Source organism: Monodelphis domestica, chromosome 8 (assembly GCF_027887165.1).
Source record: "Monodelphis domestica isolate mMonDom1 chromosome 8, mMonDom1.pri, whole genome shotgun sequence".
NCBI classification, from domain to species: Eukaryota; Metazoa; Chordata; class Mammalia; order Didelphimorphia; family Didelphidae; genus Monodelphis; species Monodelphis domestica.
The window spans coordinates 33158447-33177093 of record NC_077234.1 but is presented as its reverse complement, the minus strand read 5'-3'; the positions used below and the strand labels follow the sequence as shown (position 1 = coordinate 33177093).

General features: G+C 43.6%; 1 protein-coding gene across 15 annotated transcripts in view; it reads left to right on the top strand.

The window, feature by feature from the left end:
* The window catches only part of TNIK (TRAF2 and NCK interacting kinase), a 443964-nt gene that overhangs the window by 355667 nt on the left and 69650 nt on the right, over positions 1-18647 (top strand). For 7 of the 15 annotated variants that reach the window (XM_056806808.1, XM_007502222.3, XM_007502226.3 and 4 more), the window contains 4 exons: positions 589-675; positions 3299-3499; positions 13597-13761; positions 16980-17219. In XM_056806808.1, coding sequence (XP_056662786.1) covers positions 589-675; positions 3299-3499; positions 13597-13761; positions 16980-17219 — 693 coding nt within the window. The remainder of the gene's footprint in view (positions 1-588; positions 676-3298; positions 3500-13596; positions 13762-16979; positions 17220-18647) is intronic. The other 8 variants (XM_056806807.1, XM_007502229.3, XM_007502228.3 and 5 more) reach the window with 2 other exon arrangements.

Sequence of the window (18647 nt, the reverse complement as noted above, 5' to 3'; positions counted from 1 at the left end):
CCAGATGAGCTCTCCCTTTCCCGACTTCAGTGAAGCCATTCTGCTTCTTCCAGCGTTCCTCCTCATGACACTTAACTCATCATTTGGCCTTCTCTCCCCAAGCCCATTTAAAGCCTGTCTCAGCAGTGGAAGGAAAAGGAGAGAAAGGGAGAAGGCGGGGAAGAAGATGGCCCTCCATAGCGTCTTCATTGCCATCAGCTCTAATGCCATTCAGAAACTTGATAGCCTGGTTTGAGTTGGGAAGGTCCTACCAGCTTGGCTCTTAGGAGGACAGGTTCCCGGTTGGAACTGGGCTTATTGAACACAGGCCATTGGTGTCAGCTCACTTGGCCATTTCTGAGCCAAAGTGTTGAGCGTTTGACCCAAAAGTCTTTGCTTGGGAAATGGGTTCTTCTTGCCATCTGAAGAGGTCTTTGGGTTGTTTCCTTTTGTCCCCCCACCTCCTGCCTTCTGGACTTCCCTTACTACCTCCTGTTGCTTTTGGAAATTACTGTTCTTCTCTCTCCTCTCTTTCTCTCTTTTCTCTCTCTCTCTCTCCCCCTCTCTGGGTCTCTGTTCCTCTGAATTCCCTGCTGCCCGCCTCACCAGGAATACATCAGGCGACAGCTAGAGGAAGAACAGAGGCAGTTAGAAATCTTGCAGCAGCAGTTACTGCAGGAGCAAGCCTTACTTCTGGTAATGGGAACCCCAAGTACCAGTTCACCCGCTCTCTGTCCTTCCTTCATGCGTGTATGTGCATGTGTTTGCATGGGTATGCTCATGTCCTCCTTCACGTATGCATGCCTTCAAGAAGGAAACCTAAATGCAAGACACAGGACAGGAGGTCCCCCGAGCTCTGCTCTTTCACTAATTTTATAGAAATAGAAAGTGTCACTGGAGGACGTCGGTTCAAATCCTGGTTCTAGCCCTTACTGTATGTGTGACCTTAGGTGAGTCACTTCACAAATTCCTAATTTTATATAATGTATTTGAGCCTTTGTCTCTATCTACACCTAATCAATTTCATGAGATGACCAGAAGGTGAGCCTTTGTTGGAATTATCCATAAGCGTGCTTTTAGTATCATCCATGTGCCCTTAGATACATTAAGAATGGCGGTCTTTCTGAGAAATATACCTGATAAAGGTGCACAGGGACTTCCATATTATGGGAATTCTCTTCCCCAGTGAAGATATGTAATGCCAGAAAAAAATGGAAGCCTGACCCCTTAGACATAGAAATTAAGTGACTTGCCCAGGGTCATACATTTCATGCCCCAGAAGAGACTTGAGCATCGGTCTTCTTGGTATTGATCCCCAAAATGCTATCTATTATTTTATCACTTGCTCTGTTAGCCAACTTATTTTTTTAACAATTCATGAAAATCCAGATTGCCTGCCATTTTTGTGTTCTTTATTGAATCCTATTTTTTGTTAAAATTTTGGGAAAAACCAGCCGCATTCTAAGTCCAGAGTGTTTAAGGCTGTGGCATTCATTGGTCTGGGACTCTCAAAGCCATTTGCGAGCACACTGGAACAAAGTCAAACATACCACTTCCATGCAAACCCACTCAGATTTCCAAACTCCAAAGGCCATGTTTCATTTGGAGACTATTTGTTTTGCCTTGATGCTGGGAACATTGTGTGTTTCTGGCTTGCGCTGCTCCCATTTGAAATCCTTCTAAAAACATTTTCCTGTGACAACAATATGCCCTGAATGGTCTTGGATTTTGTTTTGTTTATTTCCTTTTTAAAAACAGAATTCTGTTCAGCAGTGTTCTGCTTTTACCTTTGGAGCCCATAAATGTACCTGTTAATGTTGTTAGCCTGTATTGCGCTTCTGAAAAAGTACACACATACACATATATGCAGATGCTTTCATTTTGTTTTCTTGATAAGCATCTAGAAGCAAACTTATCCTTGTAATGTTGGGCCAATGACTTTAACTTTACTCTTGGGGGTCTCAGTTTCCTCATCCATAAAATAACAAGCCAGAATTAGATGACTTCTGAGATCCCCACCATCCATAGGATGTTTGCAATCATATTGAGAAAAAAATTCCATAATGAGAACTTCAAATATGGTAGACCATCTTTTATAAGTCTTATCAATGGGGAAAACCAGATGGTTCAGTGGGTAGAGAACCAAGCCTAGAGATGGTAGGTCCTGGGTTCAAATCTGGCCGCAGACATTACCTAACTGTAAGACCCTGGGCAAGTCACTTAATCCCAATTGTCTAACCCTTACTACTCTTCTACCTTGGAACCAATACATAATTTTGATTCTAAGATGGAAGATAAGGTGTTTTTTTAATAATTAGAGAACTCTTATTAACCTTGTCTCTAGACAGACACTTAATATGTATCAGAGATGGGACTTGTCCCCATTTCTTTCTCTGACTCCTTTGACCAGCTTTCTATATGCACCATAACACAAAGCCTCTCAACTTTTTTTTTTTGAGATTTATATTTAGTCATAGCTCTTTGATTAGATTAAATGACAAAATTGAAAAGATGGAGGTAATGAGTCATTCCAGTTACCCAGCAAAGACACAACCAAGACACTGCATTGCTACTCTGTGAGCTTAGAAAGTATGTTGGACTTGGAGTTAGCTTTGCTCCTTACTTCATACATAACTTCTCCAGGACTCAGTTTCTTCATCTGTAAATCGAGAAGATGAGTTCTGAGGTCCTTCCCAACTCCAAATGTACAATACTAGCTGGGTGACCTTGTTCAGGTTTCCAAATTTCTCTGACATTCCATTTCCTCATATAAAGCCAGAGAGTGGGACTGGATGATCTCTACCATCATTTCCTACTTGACTCTCCCTATGTGATCTTAGGCAAGTGACTCAATTTCTCTGAGCTCCAGGTTCCTCAGGATGACAGGGTGGAGCTAGGTGACCTCTAAGGTCCTTTCTAGTCCTAAATCTGGAATACTGGCTAGGTGACTGAACAGCTTCTCCAGGTCTCAGTTTCCTCATCTGTAAAATATGTAGATTGGACTAGATGATCTCTAAACTCCCTTCTGCCTCCAAATCCGAGTTACACTGGTTCCAACCCAGGAAGGAGCCTCTTTTTAAATGGGAGTCAGGGGGCCACCGGGACAGGACCAAGCCTGTTTGTTTGTTTTTTAAGTCGTTCTCCTGACATGCCATCTCCCTGCTAACCCTCTGTTTGGATGCTCATCAGTGTTGTCTTTGTCCATGGCCTCTCTCCTTCCTTTGTCAATTTACATGAACCACGGTGGTTGCCTCCAATGCCCACTGACTCTCCTGACGCTCTGTCTTCTATTGTTTCTCTCCCCGCTTCTTCTGGGCAGGAGTATAAACGCAAACAGCTGGAAGAACAGAGACAGGCTGAGCGGCTGCAAAGGCAGCTCCAGCAGGAAAGGGACTACTTGGTCTCTCTTCAACAGCAGCAGCAGCAACAGCGCCAAGACCAGAGGCCAGGGGAAAAGAAGCCACTCTACCATTACAAGGAAGGGATGAACCCTAGTGAGAAGCCAGCCTGGGCCAAGGAGGTAAGAAAGACAAGTGAACAGAGATGGAGGCTTTGAAAACTGGGTGAGCTCAGTCTGTCTGGCACAGGTGGGGAATAGATTTGGCTGTAACCAAGTCAGCAGTCAATTCCTTGCAAATGGCAAGCTGGGCTCTTCAAAGAATCCCACCAGAGACAGGAAAGTTAACTCAGCGCCTTGTTGTGTTCATCATTATCTTTTGGTAGCAACCCATCGAGACTATTTTTTTTTTACGGTGGAATTTCACTCTACCATTTTGATTAGAGGTTGGGCAGTTTGCCAGGCTACGCTCAAGGGCCAGCAAGTTTTGCCCCCTAGAATTCTAGCTGCAGGCATCGACCCCTACTGCATGGGCTGTGTTACCGGTAATTGGTCTAAAGTCAGCAAGGGATTGATTCACTGTTGTATATTCCTCATAGGCGAACCTCTGTCCCCAGACTGGTAGAGTGTGGAATTACTAAACGTAATCCTCGGGGGTGAGCTCTGCACATTATGTTTCAGGCTGAAGGAATAAGGAACATCCGTTAGGCGCCCTCCTTTATCCTCCCTACTGGTTATTTTCTTGTTGACGTGTTTTAGCAGAAAATGGCATGAAAGGAGCCCCTTCCCCTGTTATCCGCTGATGTGGTCTGCGTCCTCCTGTGTCCAAGTGAATCCCTTCTCTCCACTACTAATGCTTCCTTCCTTCTTTTGAGTGTGTGTGTTTTAAGAGTTCAATTTTGTGATCTACTCCCAGGTACAGCAATGGCCCCTTAATAGTTCGCCCATTCTTCCAGCTAAGTGGACCCACTGTGCTGTCAGCCAGCAGCTGGCATTCCTCGTGACCAGCAGAGACATGCCACGTTCACCCACTCCAGAGCCTTCTTCTCCCTCCGCCAAGTTGATACCCTTGGTGAAGCCTGAATCCCAGTCTAGACCTAAGGCAGGTGCTCAGAAAGGTAACAGGTTGTCTTCCACTCCTCTGGTGCCGGTGGGTTCTGTGGTCATGAAGAATCCCCAATCAAGACACCTGTTAGAGCATCTAGGGCAGAAGAAAGCCATAACCACTGGCCGGGTTAAGCTTGGCCTTCAGGAGCAAGAGCCAAAGACCCAAGGAGCCGTGAGGACCATGGTGATAGTCTGGCCCCAAACACCCCATTCACCAGAACATAGCCCGGTTAGGGACTTAGGCACTGAACTGCTCTGTGCTCCCTCTCCAAGTCTTTCCAAAATAATGGACTCTGATTTGGCCCATAGGAAGATAAGGAAGGACTTTGGAGAACCCACTGGGATCTGGGGAAGAAAATCCATGAACTCCTACATATTTACCAGGGCCTTTTCTCCTCTTAGGAGTGCAAAATCCCTAGGGGACATCTCCTTGGGGCTTGAGCACTTTACTCTAAGCATTTCTAGCCCCAAGAGTGACCTCAGAAGAGTGAAGAGGAAAGCTCCTCTTGACAATCACCATGTTCCCTTGAGAAGCATCCCAGAATTTCTCCTTTCTCCATCAAGGCTTCTCCATGCACAAACTCAAAGGAAGATAGAGAAGAGCCTAGAACAGTTTCTTCCTCCCTTTGGTCTCTACCAAGAAAAGTCCCGCCTGAATATGTCCACACTGACCCCTTTGCTTTCAGGTTTCCATTTGCCCTCCTCACAGAACCTCCTGGTCCATGCACGACATGCAGAGCTGACTCCACTTCCTGTGCATTTTGGGCGCAATCATGAGGCTGATGGGAAATCCTCATGGATTCCACTGAGGCCATTCTCTAGCCCTCCTTGCCGCTCATCCCCATTTCCTTTGCAAGCACCCTGCAGTAAGAAAGCCATCACTGTTGGGCCCATGAATGGCAAGAGGATCATGTCATTCAGCACCCCCGACGTGAGGTTTGCCAGACACCATGACTTCATGCTGCCATTGGTGGGTGCCATCAATCATTAGAAACTTGAGCTGTTTCTGATTGGCTTCTTGCACTCTTGGACATGTGGGGCCTTTTTGTCTCTGGACATCTGATTCCAGTCACTCCTTTGGGCATATGTTTCACCTGGCTTTAGGCTGTCACTAACCACTGTTCTGTTCAGAGAGATTTTCCAAAGTCTTCAAATGGGCCTGCACTTGTCTTAAGTCATATTGAAACGTGACGATGAAATAGAAAAATGGGCCTCACAGTGAATTGATCATTTCTTAATTCAGCATGTGTTTGTAAGATCTATTCCTTTTCCAAGCTGAGAAAAGGGGGAAAAAAGTCTCATTTGGGGCCTGTTTGAAAAACTAAATTTTCCAACAAACTGCATACGTAGACTTCAAATTCTGCGGTCTTAAACCGGAGATGAGTGGTTCAGAAGAGTTCCTATAGAATATAGGTTTTACGGCTTCTACTGTGAACAGATTTTCTGGCTAATTGTGTGGTCAGGTTGCTGCCCCTACAGCTGGTAGGGCCAATTGATGAGATGATTTGGATTATTCCATGCATGTAGAAATGAAAATGGAAAGTCGCCTTTCCCAAACAAAACTTCTGCCAGACTGCAAATTGTGACTCTTCTGTGAAGCCATTGAAGGGAAGACTGGTACAGCATAGTGTAGCAGAAGGAACATTGGATACTATTTTTTGTGTGATCTTTGCCTCTATAGGTCTCAGTTTCCCCATCTGTCAAATGAAGGAATTAGACTAGATGGCCTCTTCTAGTTTTAAATCTATGCATCTATGTTCCTGCATGGAAGTCAACAGTAATGGCAAGAGCATCCCATAGTGGATGTCCAATATGGCTACATGTTTACATAGTCAATCCCGTTTTTCTTCCACCTTTTTCTAGTCTCCACAACCACATTTCCTTTCTAGTTTTGTGCTATAACCTTCTAGCCATGCTTTCTCTGGCTAACTCATCTCTTTCCTCATCAGCCATGCACCATGATGGGTATGCCCTTGAATCTCTTATGTAAAGGAAAAATGATTAGCACACAGGGTGATACAGTGGGGAAAGTGCTGGCTTTGAAGTCTCGCATCCCCCACTTCAGCCTGTATGAACAAGATGCTCATTTCCCTGAATTCTTCCTTTTACTTCAGATTTTCCTAATTTGTCATTGTGTTGCTGTAATTGTCTCCTTCTTTCTACCTGTTTCATCTTGGACAAGTTATTTGTCATCTGTAAGGTCAGATGATGAGCTCAGTTCACCTTGGAAGTCTAGAGGCAGGAGGACCCTTAAAGACCGTATCATCTAACCCATCATTTCACAGATCAGCAGGCTGGGGCTCTGGAGGTCCAGTGATTTGTCCTAGACCACACAGGTCAGAAGCCTCAGAAGGGAGATCTCAACTCAGGGCCTCTAAGTCCAGCTCCCACCTTGCTAGGCTGCCCCTCAGGGCTCTCTCTCCTTCATTCACTCTCAGGCCTGCCCTCGACTAGAATGAAGAGAGGGGAAGAACCAGGGATTCCAGGAACCGATGTGGTCGACAACTATGAAACAAGGAGAAATCCCAAGTTGATCAGTAAAGCAACATGCTTTTTTAAACACCTGCCGGGTGCCAGGCACTTTAATGGCAGATGGAAGGGAGACGCCATTTCTGTGATCACTTGCCTAGGACCGGGATTCTTCAATGGCCATTGATTTCTAAGGAACTTAGAAATGTCTGTTGGGGCTTCCCTCTACGCCATTTTCTTGATTCAGGTTACTTAATGAAATTGCTGACCCCGGAGCCACATTGACTTCTAAGGTCCAGTTTGAGGATGGATAAAGAGAAGAACATTTGTACAGAAAAAGTAGTTAAGGAAAAATCATAGTCTGAACCTTTTTCCAACTCCATTTTCTCTGATCATGCCAACCAGCTAGAGGAACCACCATTTTTGGACCATGAAAGAAATCATAGAATCATAAGTCTCCAGCTGGAAGGGACATTGGAGACCCTCTAGCCCAACTCCCTCCTTTTACAGACGAAGGAGCCAAGGTCCGACGAGATTAAGGAACATGAGTAGGAAACTTCCCAGGCAGAATTTGAACTCAAGTCCTCTAATTCAAGAGCTAATGCTCAGTCTGTCCTAGCGCTTTCCTATCTGTTGATTTCAGATGTTGGTATTGCCCATCGATGAGGAGCCCCAGCCTCAGGGGTGATTATTCTGTCTTCTCAGTTGTCCCCTCAAGGCACTGGCTCTGTCCTGCTCCTTCCAAGCCCACTTTATGTCCCCCATCCTGGCAGCATACGCTTTTTCTCTGGGGAGCAGCAGAATGCTTGGCATGCCCAAGTGTTGAGTGAGATTATATTTTATGTATTTTTTTACACTCCGTCATGTTCTTTCCTTGTGATTTGTGCCCGTCATCTGGCACATCTATTTGGTTTGGCAGGCACTCCCCAGATCTGCTCCAAGATGTCTCTTTTTTCCCCACCAGCCCTTTGGAGTTTCATGTGAAGCCCTCATCGCTCCCTTCCCTGCCCGCATTGTTGTCTTCCTTCCCACCCACCTCCTTAGCCTTTCTCTCATCAGAGCAGCTCCCCTGAGGCAGAAGGGGCCAGGACGGCCATCAGCACAACCCTTCCCTTTGGTATCTCTTCGCTCAGTCTCTAAGGTGGCGCAGGAGGTAGAACGCTGGCTGCTGAACTCTTTTCATCTCTGCCTACTTCAGTCTCCTCCACTGTACTGTGTGGATGTGCCTACCTGCCAGGCGGCGGTGAGGATCAGATGGAGATGTGCAGAGAACTTTGCACACAGAGCCTGGCCCAGAGGACATCTTATAAATGCTTGCTTTCTCCCCCCTCCCCTCACTTCTAGCTCAGCCCTCCCCCCCAACCCCGATTCTTTCTCTTCTTCAGTTCTAAAAGGCTCTCTTGGGGGGTTTTATGGCATCTGAAGTGCCATCTGTTTGCCACAGGTTTCACCCCCACTCCCCAAGATCAACAGAGTAAAGGGGGGAAAACACTGGCTTCGGAACCCAAGGATCTGAGTTCAGACCCCAGCTCTCCCATTTAGTTTTTGGGCGCTTGCTTGGGCAGCCGCTCAATCTCAGTGTTACTCATTTGTAAAATGGGGGCATTGGGCTAGATCACCTCTATTACAGGGCCCCTCTCTGTGACCAAATGGAAGAGACCCCGAGGGACCATTTTTCTACACAAGGGGGTCTTAACCTTTTTTCTATAATGTCCATCTAGCGAAGCCTGCGGACATCTTCTTTGAATGATGATTTTAAATCCATAAAACAAAATTCCAAGGATTGCAAAAGAAATCAATTCTGTGAACACACACTTATCAAAGTATTTTAAAAAGCAAAGCCTTTGGACCCCAGGGAAAGGACCCCGGCTCATCTTACCCCCTCCTTTTCCACTTGAAGAAACTGGTTTTCATGGAGATTGATTTGTCTATGGCCACACAAGTAGCAAAGGCATCATTCACACCTGGGTCCCTGGGCTCTGGCCTCAGCAAACTTTCCACTATACCACCCAGGCCTACTTAGCCCTCTGTTTAACAATGTTTGGTCCAAGCCATTTATTCCTTTTGCTTTAGCTCTGAGCCTCCCGATGGACATTCCCAGTTTCCTTGGGGAGCCATACTTTTTGGACCACTGGCTTGGACTGGACCTCAGGAAATCTTTCTGTTCAAACTGTGGTTCTCAAGTGAGTTTACAGTCCCAATCTGATAAAGAGGCTCTTGTCTCTGAAGCCCTTTAGAGGGGGAAAGCCTTCCCTCTGTAATCATCTGAATTGGTTTTGCCAAAGGCCAGGATATGACTCATGCCATTATGTGGCAAGTGAGCCCTCAAGAAGCTCAGAGCTGCTTTTAGCCTCTTATTTCTTCCCCTAGTGTTGCCTTCAAAGCCCGGAGTTGAATAGCTGCCTTAGAAGAAGTGTATTAGAAGTATATTAACAGTGTCTTAGAAGAAGAAGAAAGAATTGGGCAATATTTTGACTTAAAGCTTGAGTTGGATCCTAGAAGAGTTTTTGCCCTTGGCGTTGGGATTATGGTTCTGTCCCACTAGGTTCCTTGCCTTTCCCTTTGGACCTTACCCCTTCAGAGCTGATCAGACGTTCCCCAGGAAGACTTCGTTTAGATTTCATGCTAGAAAGCGTGCCATCCAAAGGGCCACTGGCTTTCCACTGGACATCCATCCAGTCCTCCTCCTCTCTGTTTCACTTCTCCATTCACCTACAGGAGCTTTCTCCCCTTCAGTAATGCCATCCTGTAGAACCAAGAGCACATTGTAGGCTGCCCCTCGGTCCGCTTGCTTCTAACCAAGAGTCTCTTTTTGGTTTTTTCTGTTTCTCCCCTTCCATCTGGCAGCAAGTAATTGGTGCTAAGGCTTGGATCATAGGCAACCTGATTTGGAACTCCTTAGAGACAGATAGAAATAAGCCTGGACGACATCCCAGCTTCTATTCATGTGCCTTGTCATTTTGAAGAAAACTTTTTTTCCTTCTATTTTCCATGTTTGTCTTTCTTCTCCGAGATGAATGGAATGCTCTTTGGTGATTTAAGAAGGTGGGCCGCTGCCCAGCGATAATATCAAAAGCACTACTTGTCCCATCCATCTAATTAGTAGAAGTTAGACCTCCGGGGTCCTCCTTGGTGGGTCTGATTTCTTTTTCTCCAAGCTGAAAGAAATTGCTTGAGACAGTATTATTTTTCCTTAATTCATTCAGGTTCAGGTTTTCAGTGGTACTTCTTCTATAGTGCATGTTCCCTGACTGCTTTTTAGCACCTCTGTCCAACAGTCAGATCTGATGCTGGTTATTCCTTCAGGCCATTCCCTGGGAAAAATGCCTGTCCTACTCAGAGATTTAGAACTGGAAAGAATTTAGAGGTCGTGTAGCTCAACCCCTTCATTTTATAGATGAGAAAATCGATGTAACCTTTCTGGAGGTAATAAGTGGCAGAGATGGGATTTGAACTCAGGTCCTCTCAATACTAAATCTATCCCTCTTTCTGCCATAACATGCTGCCATCCCCATAAACATTTTAACTAAGAAATCTTTAGAACTCAATGTCTCAACATTCTGAAGCACAATGTCCAGGCAGAAGAAAGGATGGATCTTTTATATGAATTTCAGGATGATTCAAATAGAAACATATAGGGAGATAAAAGGAGAATTCATACACCTATCAGAATCTTTTAAAATTCCAAACCAGAACTGTGTATTTTAGAAGTTGTAAAATTGACTTTCCATCCATGTCATCATCAGTGCCACATCGTCTCTCCCATCTTCCTTTCTAACAAAACCTTAGTATGTTGTGGTTCTGTCGAAGGTAAGGACCCCTCCTTTGCTGGGATGACCAATTTTGTAAGTGGGATTTTCTGTCATTCTTTCTGCTTTTCATAAAATGGACTCCTGGGGCAAGCTTTTCTACCACTGGTTTTTCTTCCTCTTCGCGTGCTCTCTGAACCACCTTACATGTATTTTCAATGATGAATCTATAGGTTTATCTCAATTTAAGAAAGTAGCTAGGATATATATCAGTGGTTCAAATATTGTAGATACTAAAACTGTCCCTGGTCCATCTGGGGACAAGATTCCTTTCCCCTGAAATCCTGTAGCTCCACATGGTGGCCTCCCATAGGCACTGCATACTTGCCTCGCCAATTTCCCTTGCCTTGCCAATTTCCCCTGACAATGGTCTCCCCAGTAGCAACTTTGGGGCGTCCTAAAATGTCTATGTTCTCCTGCCCAAGATTGCTCTCTTCCTGGTCACTGATTTCTCAGGCACCCTCTCCAAATACTGCAGCTGCACTAGCTGGCAGAGTTGCTCGTTACAGATTAGTTGGACAAATTGATTTTCTAAAAGTACAAACATACATGTGGTATTTAGAGAAGTAAAAGTGTGCATGGTTGGGTCTTGCTTGCTTTGCGACTGCCTTTGTGAGATGTTCTCGCCTTTATTTCTTATTCTGAGGCTCTCCTTTTCTGGATGAACCATACCATAGCCAGCAGTGCTTTGCTTTGTAACCTACTGCAAGGAAAGGAAGGAGGAAATATTCTGGTTTAAGGTCATAGACCGTTTCTGTTAATCATGTTTGGATATGTGGTGTGGTAAAAGCAACTTAGATGTACCTTGCACAGCCATGGGAGTCTAGGAAGAGGGAGGTTTAAATGACCCTCAAGGATTAAAATTCAAGGAGTCATTTCCTGTTCCATAGAGTATCTAGTGTTGAGGTTTTCAAAATATGTGGCCGGGGGGGAAGGGGGGCTGAGCTAGCATGGCTCAGTGGATTGAGAACAGACCTTGGAGACAGGCAGTCCTGGGTTCAAATCTGGCCTCAGACACTTCCCAGTTTTGTGACCCTGGACAAGTCACTTCACTCCCATTGTCTAGCCCTTACCACTCTTCCACCTTGGAACCAATATACTGTATTGATTCTAAGATGGAAGGTAAAGTTTTGTTGGGTTTTTCTTTTTTTATATGCCACAAAACATGAGAGTTCATGTATAGGTACTTCCTGACAACAACAAAAATAATTGTGCTATGAGCAAAAAAAAGGAGGTTTCAGAACCATTGCACATGCTTTAAGATAATAATGACAATTTGAACACAAATCAAATATCTATGATGAGGTGGTGATTTCTTTGGAGAAACAGTTTATCTCCTGGTTAATATAAAAAATATAAAATATATAATAATATATATAATAATATAAAAAATAGACTTTCTAAAGTGTAACATACATCTGCCAGGAGAAACTGGAAATCCAAACAACTGAGATTTGACAAGTGTCCCCTCTGTGTGGAGCAAAGAAATGAAAACCATCCCTGCCCCAAAGCCCCTCAAGTCTCCTTTAGCTAACAATAAGTCTTCATACACTGAATATCCACATTGTATCACCTTAAAAATAGTGAGAAGAATATGAAAATCGATGTTATCTCAAAGTACATTCAGTGGTAGACAGTCAATTCTTTTTTTAAATTAATTAATTAATTTAGTCAGTTTAGAACATTATTTAGACAGTCAGTTCTTAATGCTCACAAAAACATGAACTTAGCAATGTGGGGTGAAGACCAAAACTGAAAGACTAAGAACCTGGGCGGCCGTGACTGGGTATACTTGGCAGACAGAGAAGTAGACCATGGAAATAGGCTGAATGTCCAGAATGGGCATCAACGTCGCGGGCTTTCCTTTCTCCGAGGAGAATGCCATTGACACTCCCTCTAATCTTGTCTTGGAGGGTGTCTTCTGTCTAGCTATTCCCATCTTCCTGAAGACCTGACCTTCTTAGGGTTGGTAGGTGAAGGGCAGAAACCAACGGCAAGTTTCACTGGCCCAAAGGTCAGTCATTGGTGCCACAGTGGTTCCATGTCGCTCAATAAGCACCTACTTTGCTTAGGCACTGGGCATCCATCCAAAGGATGACTCCATCCATGTCCTCTGTGAAGTACCCCCTCTACTCCCACTCATGTTCTCCATAGTGGTTCCAGTCACTTTGGGTTGGGAAAGAATCAGCTGGTGGTGATACTGAAGGTGTATATAATCTCTTAGATAATCACAAAGACTGATAAGAAATAAGCTAAGAAAAGAACAGCAGAAAGAGAATATCAACACATAGGAAGTCTAAGAAAGACTTCGATGAGGATATGACCCATGAGTGAAGGCTCAAAGGAAGCCAGGGATCCTGCTGATGATTTTACATAAAGACAAGATTGATGATGGAGGTCTGAGGAGTCCCAGGTATTTTTTTTCCATCAGAAATCTGTGAAGTAGCTGTATTTCTGATTAAAAAATATGTATCTGGGGCTCCCCAGACCTCCATCAATCTTGTCTTCACATAAAATCCTATCCTGGTTTGATAAGGGAGCTGGAAGGGACCTTTGGAATCCTTGAGTTCAACAACCTCCTTTTGCTGATTAGGAAATTGAGCCCCAAAGACTTGAAGTGACTTGGCCAATGGTATAAAGGTGGGATTTGAACCCAGATTGACTGCACCATGAGAATCATTTCAGAGAAGTCCAGGTGAGGTGAAGGCATCTGACCTGTAGACATCTGCCATGATACAGAAGACTCTTTTTTGTCTCCTGATGCTAACTGGGGATGGAGATTTGGGGCTCATAAATACATTTGATCCCAAAGGCCCCCACATGGCTGTGCAAGTGATGATAGTATACATGAGATGGCCCATTTGTATTCACTTTGTCTCTTTTTATTGTTCATAGGTGGAAGAACGTTCTAGGCTCAACCGGCAGAGCTCCCCTGCCATGCCACACAAGGTTGCGAACCGGATATCTGACCCCAATCTGCCCCCTCGATCTGAGTCTTTTAGTATTAGTGGGGTGCAGCCTGCTCGGACACCGCCCATGCTTAGACCAGTGGATGCCCAGGTATGGAAACTCATAGGATTGTGGATTCAAAGCTGAATCTGACTTTGGAGATCACCCTTGGGTGCACCCCCGCCCACTCCCATTCTACAGATGGAGAAAACAAAGCCCAGACAGCTGTCTCATTACAAATCCAGCCTTCCTCCTGTTCTGACATTATCTCCCCTCCTCTGACCCCTGACAGATCTCAGAACAACAACAAAATATGACTAGAACCTAATTATTTGTGTTTATGTATATGTGTGTGTCTTTGTATTGTATATCCATTTGTGGTCTTGACCTGTAATTTCACTGGCACAGAGAACTTCCATTGTGGAAACTCCCTTCTCCAAATCAGATCCAATTATCCTCTGAAAGAATTTCTTGGAGTGGGGGACACCGAGAGGTTGAATAGCTTGCCAGGAATGACCTAGTCACTTCTTGCAGAGATCATGCTTGAACATAGACCTTCATTACTCCCAAGCTCGTCTTCTCCCTGCTTTATCATTATTGCTCACCTTTAACAGTTAATAGTGATATCAATTCATAGATGACCATCATGGCTGAACACATAATCCACACTCCCAAAATGTCTTGAGAAAGCCATGAGGCCAATGGGGTTTGTGGCTAAGGACATGTCATTTTTTTTCTGGGACAGAGGGGGATTCATCAATAAAAAGGAGGAGAAAGGTCGGGGGGGGTCCCCCCTTTTTTTTGCTTTTGAAATTACAAATAAATAATATCTCCCTGTGGGGGAAAAAATAGGCACTAACATGATCCTTGGAGATGGGGGAAGAGTCAGGAGGTGGATCTCTTACCTTCATATGCCTAGTTTCAGTAAGAAAAGGGAGAAGTCCCTGATGGTGCTCCATAGCCATTTCATTCCTGTGGGGGCTAGTGTTGCTTTGGACCTCATCAGAAATTAAAGACAACTGATACAATGGGTCATTGCCATTGTCTTTCTATGTAGAGTTGAGACCTGGCTACTCCCTACCTGAATGACACTGGAAGAGCCATCTCAGCCTCTCTTGAACTCATTTCCTAGAGCTCTGCCCTGCATCTTTTCTAAAGTCCATTCTTGCTCTCACCATCTATATTCCCATAAGGCTTTGACAAAGGAATATCACCATTGGGATAAAATCATGATGGCTGGATCTTCTTTGTTCTTCATTCTTTATGAGTTGTGGTATGAGAAATGAGAAGGACTGATCTCTAGAGAGACCTAAAGGATGTTTAACCATCAACTTCTAAAATTAAAACTTTCAAGAAAAAAAAGAAGAAAATAGCATTCTTCTTAGTGTGTTAGATTTCTTCCAGAATGCCTCAGATAGGTACAAGATGACCCAAAATACTTTGTAGAAGAGTTTCCAGACAGTGAGTATCAAATTGACCTGGCAAGTATTTTCTCAGGGAAGTTGAGTACTATTCTTTAGTAATGGTGTCATGATTTTTTGGTTTGGACTTCCTTAATTTCTCCTTTGAGAGGCAATATGGTGTCGTGAAAAGAGTTGGTATCAGAGTCAAGAAGATCCAGGTTTAAATCCTCTCCAGAATATGTGTTCTGAGCCAAGTCACCACATCTCTAGACCTCAAGAAACTCTCTGGGACCATGAGCAACAGAGAAAATACTAATTTTCATTGGGAGTAGAAACTTCTCACCAGTTCCCTATGCCAATGAAATCACAAGACTAGTAAAAACAAATAATCCTTCTTCCTTGAGGTCATCTCTGGAGTGAGTTCTCATAGTTGAATGGTGACGTAGAAAGACAGGAAAGAAATCAATTTCTCTGGGTATGCATTTGGTTTTCTTCCATTAATGGGGAACAAGGCTTTTAAATACCAATGCATACGATTGCTTTCTTGTGAGTCCTTTCAATTATCTCTAATCTCCTCCTACTTCTAATCGGATTTGTTGGACTGGGGAATCAAGCCAGAGCTTCTTTTTCTTACCCCCTTGTTTCATCTTTCTATAATAGATTTTAAGATTTGATTTAAGAGAAGCAAACTCTTTGACAATTGATAGAAGGAGGAAGGGAACATACTGATAAAATATTTAAACATATGGAGAAGAAAACAAAAGCTTTTTTTTAAAGGAACAGGGACAAACAGAACTCCTTTGCTATGATCTTGTTAAATTTAATAAGCATTAAAAAATAAACTGAATAAAAGAAATTCACAGCTTCATAAACAATAAACCTTTTGTTCTTTGTATATTGAAGAGCTTCATAGTCGTTAAGTCCATTATATCAAGGAATTTTTAAAAAATACTTCCCCAACATAACACCCTCAAGAGGATCAACATTTTTTAAATTTGTTAGAGATGCTCTCTTTTTAAAGACTGGATTTGGCAGAGAGGGTTCCTCCCTTTATTTAAAGATACATTGGGTTTGGGGGGTATTCTTGGCAGGAGGAGCAGATTGTTTTGTTATTTGAGGTGTCTTTCGGAATTATTCATTAGAATGAATCCAAAAATGGAATATTGGATCCAGACATTGATTGAGGCTCTACTCTGTCCAGTGACACTCTTTGAAATTTACTTCCTGACTTGATGCTGTTTCAGAGTGTTCAGCAAATGTACTTAACTTAAAGTGTCAGCGTTCTAGGCTGGAGGTCAAATTCAGCCCACTGGTACCCCAAATTTCTTTGGTCCTGAGTAGCTATCCTGAGCTGGTTCTAGGAACTTTCCAAGTTTCCATGCCTCTAAAAACACAGTGTCCAGTCAGATCTTGACATCCCCAACACAGAAGGATGCAGGTCAGTTGCTAGGAGATATGTAGGATTATTGGTATTAGCCATGTATCAAAATATAAATATATATATATATATATGTTATTAGCTATATATCAAAACCCCTATATATATTTATATGTATATAGCTTTTCTTTTCTTTTTCCTTTTAATGACTTCTTAGCAGTTATAGACAAGCTATTTGACCTCTCTTTACCTTTGCCTCACTTTACCTATCAATGATTCACATTCAATGAATCTATGAAAACAGCTACATGATTGAACATATATTTATTAAACACATTCACCCCCACTGAGCACCTACACACACTTCTTTCTAAATCTTGACTTGAGATCTTTAAAAAAGACAAAAAAAGAAAAAACATAACTACAAGGGACATATATAATTCAAGCCACACACCAAGTTTTCCCCGCCTTAAGCTTAATTTCAACAACAGCTGATTCTTTTTCCCCCACTCCTAATACTGATGCTCTCATTTTGGCTTAATGCTTAGATTCCACATCTGGTAACGGTGAAATCCCAAGGACCCTCCCTCTCTGCCTCTCAGTCAGTGCATGAACAGCCCACAAAGGGAATAGCTGGGTTCCAGGAGGCTCTGACGGTGACGTCTCACCGTGCTGAGATGCCACGGCAGAACTCGGATCCCACCTCTGAAAACCCTCCTCTCCCCCCTCGCATTGAAAAGTTTGACCGAAGCTCTTGGCTACGGCAGGAGGAAGACATTCCACCAAAGGTAACACCACTTCGGTGTTTTGTTTTGGGGATTTTTTTTTTGGCTTATTTTGTGGGGGATTTTTTAGATTATTTCAACTAACATCCAAAATTTTTAAAAGCTAGTCTTGGAGTTCTATTTATAAGGAATGTCCAAAATGTCCTTCATCATTCATATTCCTCATTTTCCCCTCTACACAAGCCTAGAAAGTAGGCTGTTTCCTATCTTTTCTCAAAGGAAGAAGCCGCCGCTCAGAGAACTTGAGTAATTTGTCTGCACACACATACCCATTATTAGGATTAGGAGTTCAAGCCTCTGGTTCTCCCAACCATTGCATTCCCTTTCACATAAGATAATCAATAATGGACTTCTCGATTGCCAACTAAGTCTGTGTTCTGTGTGATGCGAGAGCACCCAAGTGAAAAGCATCATGTTCACGCAGTCATCCACATGTTTTGTTGGGGGGAAAGCAAACACCCAGATGTTTCTGAGGATTTGGCCATCCTGCCTTGGTCAGCCTCGTAAGAGATGCCGTGTGAGTCAGCTCTGTCTGACTCTCTTTAGGATATCTTGGGAGTCGCGTCTTGGACGTCAAGTTTGGCCAATGCTAGAGTTTGTGATTTGATACACGGACCAGATGTGAAAAATACCTAGAATGTCTGCTTTGAGTCATCTTCTCCATCGGTCAGGAAATATCACAGGGAGGTATAGGAAGAGGATTCTGAAAACAACCCCCGACAAACTGGGAAGGACAACAAAATGGTTTGCAAATGACCATATCTAGCACTTCTTGACATAGACAGCGTTTTATATTAGCTAGTCAAGAAGTCAAGAAGACCCAGGTTTGCCCCCACCTCTCATACCTATGAGCCGGGTGACTGTAGGCAAGTGAATGACTTAATCTGGCAACTTCCATCTCAGACACTGACCTGTTGTGTGATCCGGGGAAAATCACTTAACCCTGTTTGCCTCCGTTTCATTTTCTGTAAAATGAGCTGGAAAAGGAAGTGGCAAATCCCTCCAGTATCTTTGTCAAGAAAGTGGGATCGAATGGGGTCCTGAGGAATTGGATAGGACTCAAATCACTGAACCACAATAGTAGCATAAATGGCAAAATAGATTGAAAACTAACTTCAGAGACTCAAGACTAGCCTAGCCAACTGTGCCGCATACTGGCAGTGTCACCCTGATCAAGCTGCCTCGTCAGGCACCAAGCATTTCTGAAGAGGTTCCTCTGTGCCAGCTCTTCTGCCAAGCATTAGGCATATAAAGAAAGACAAAACTAGCCCTCGCTCTCAAGGGCTTCACAGTCTACTGAAGGAGATACTGTGTAAGCTTTGGACAAGCAAGATCTGGAGAGGACGACTTAATCAGAGGATTAAGAGGAATCTGGAAAGGCAGAGACTTGAAGGAAACTAGGCGGTAGAGTAAGACGACAGGATGCCAGAC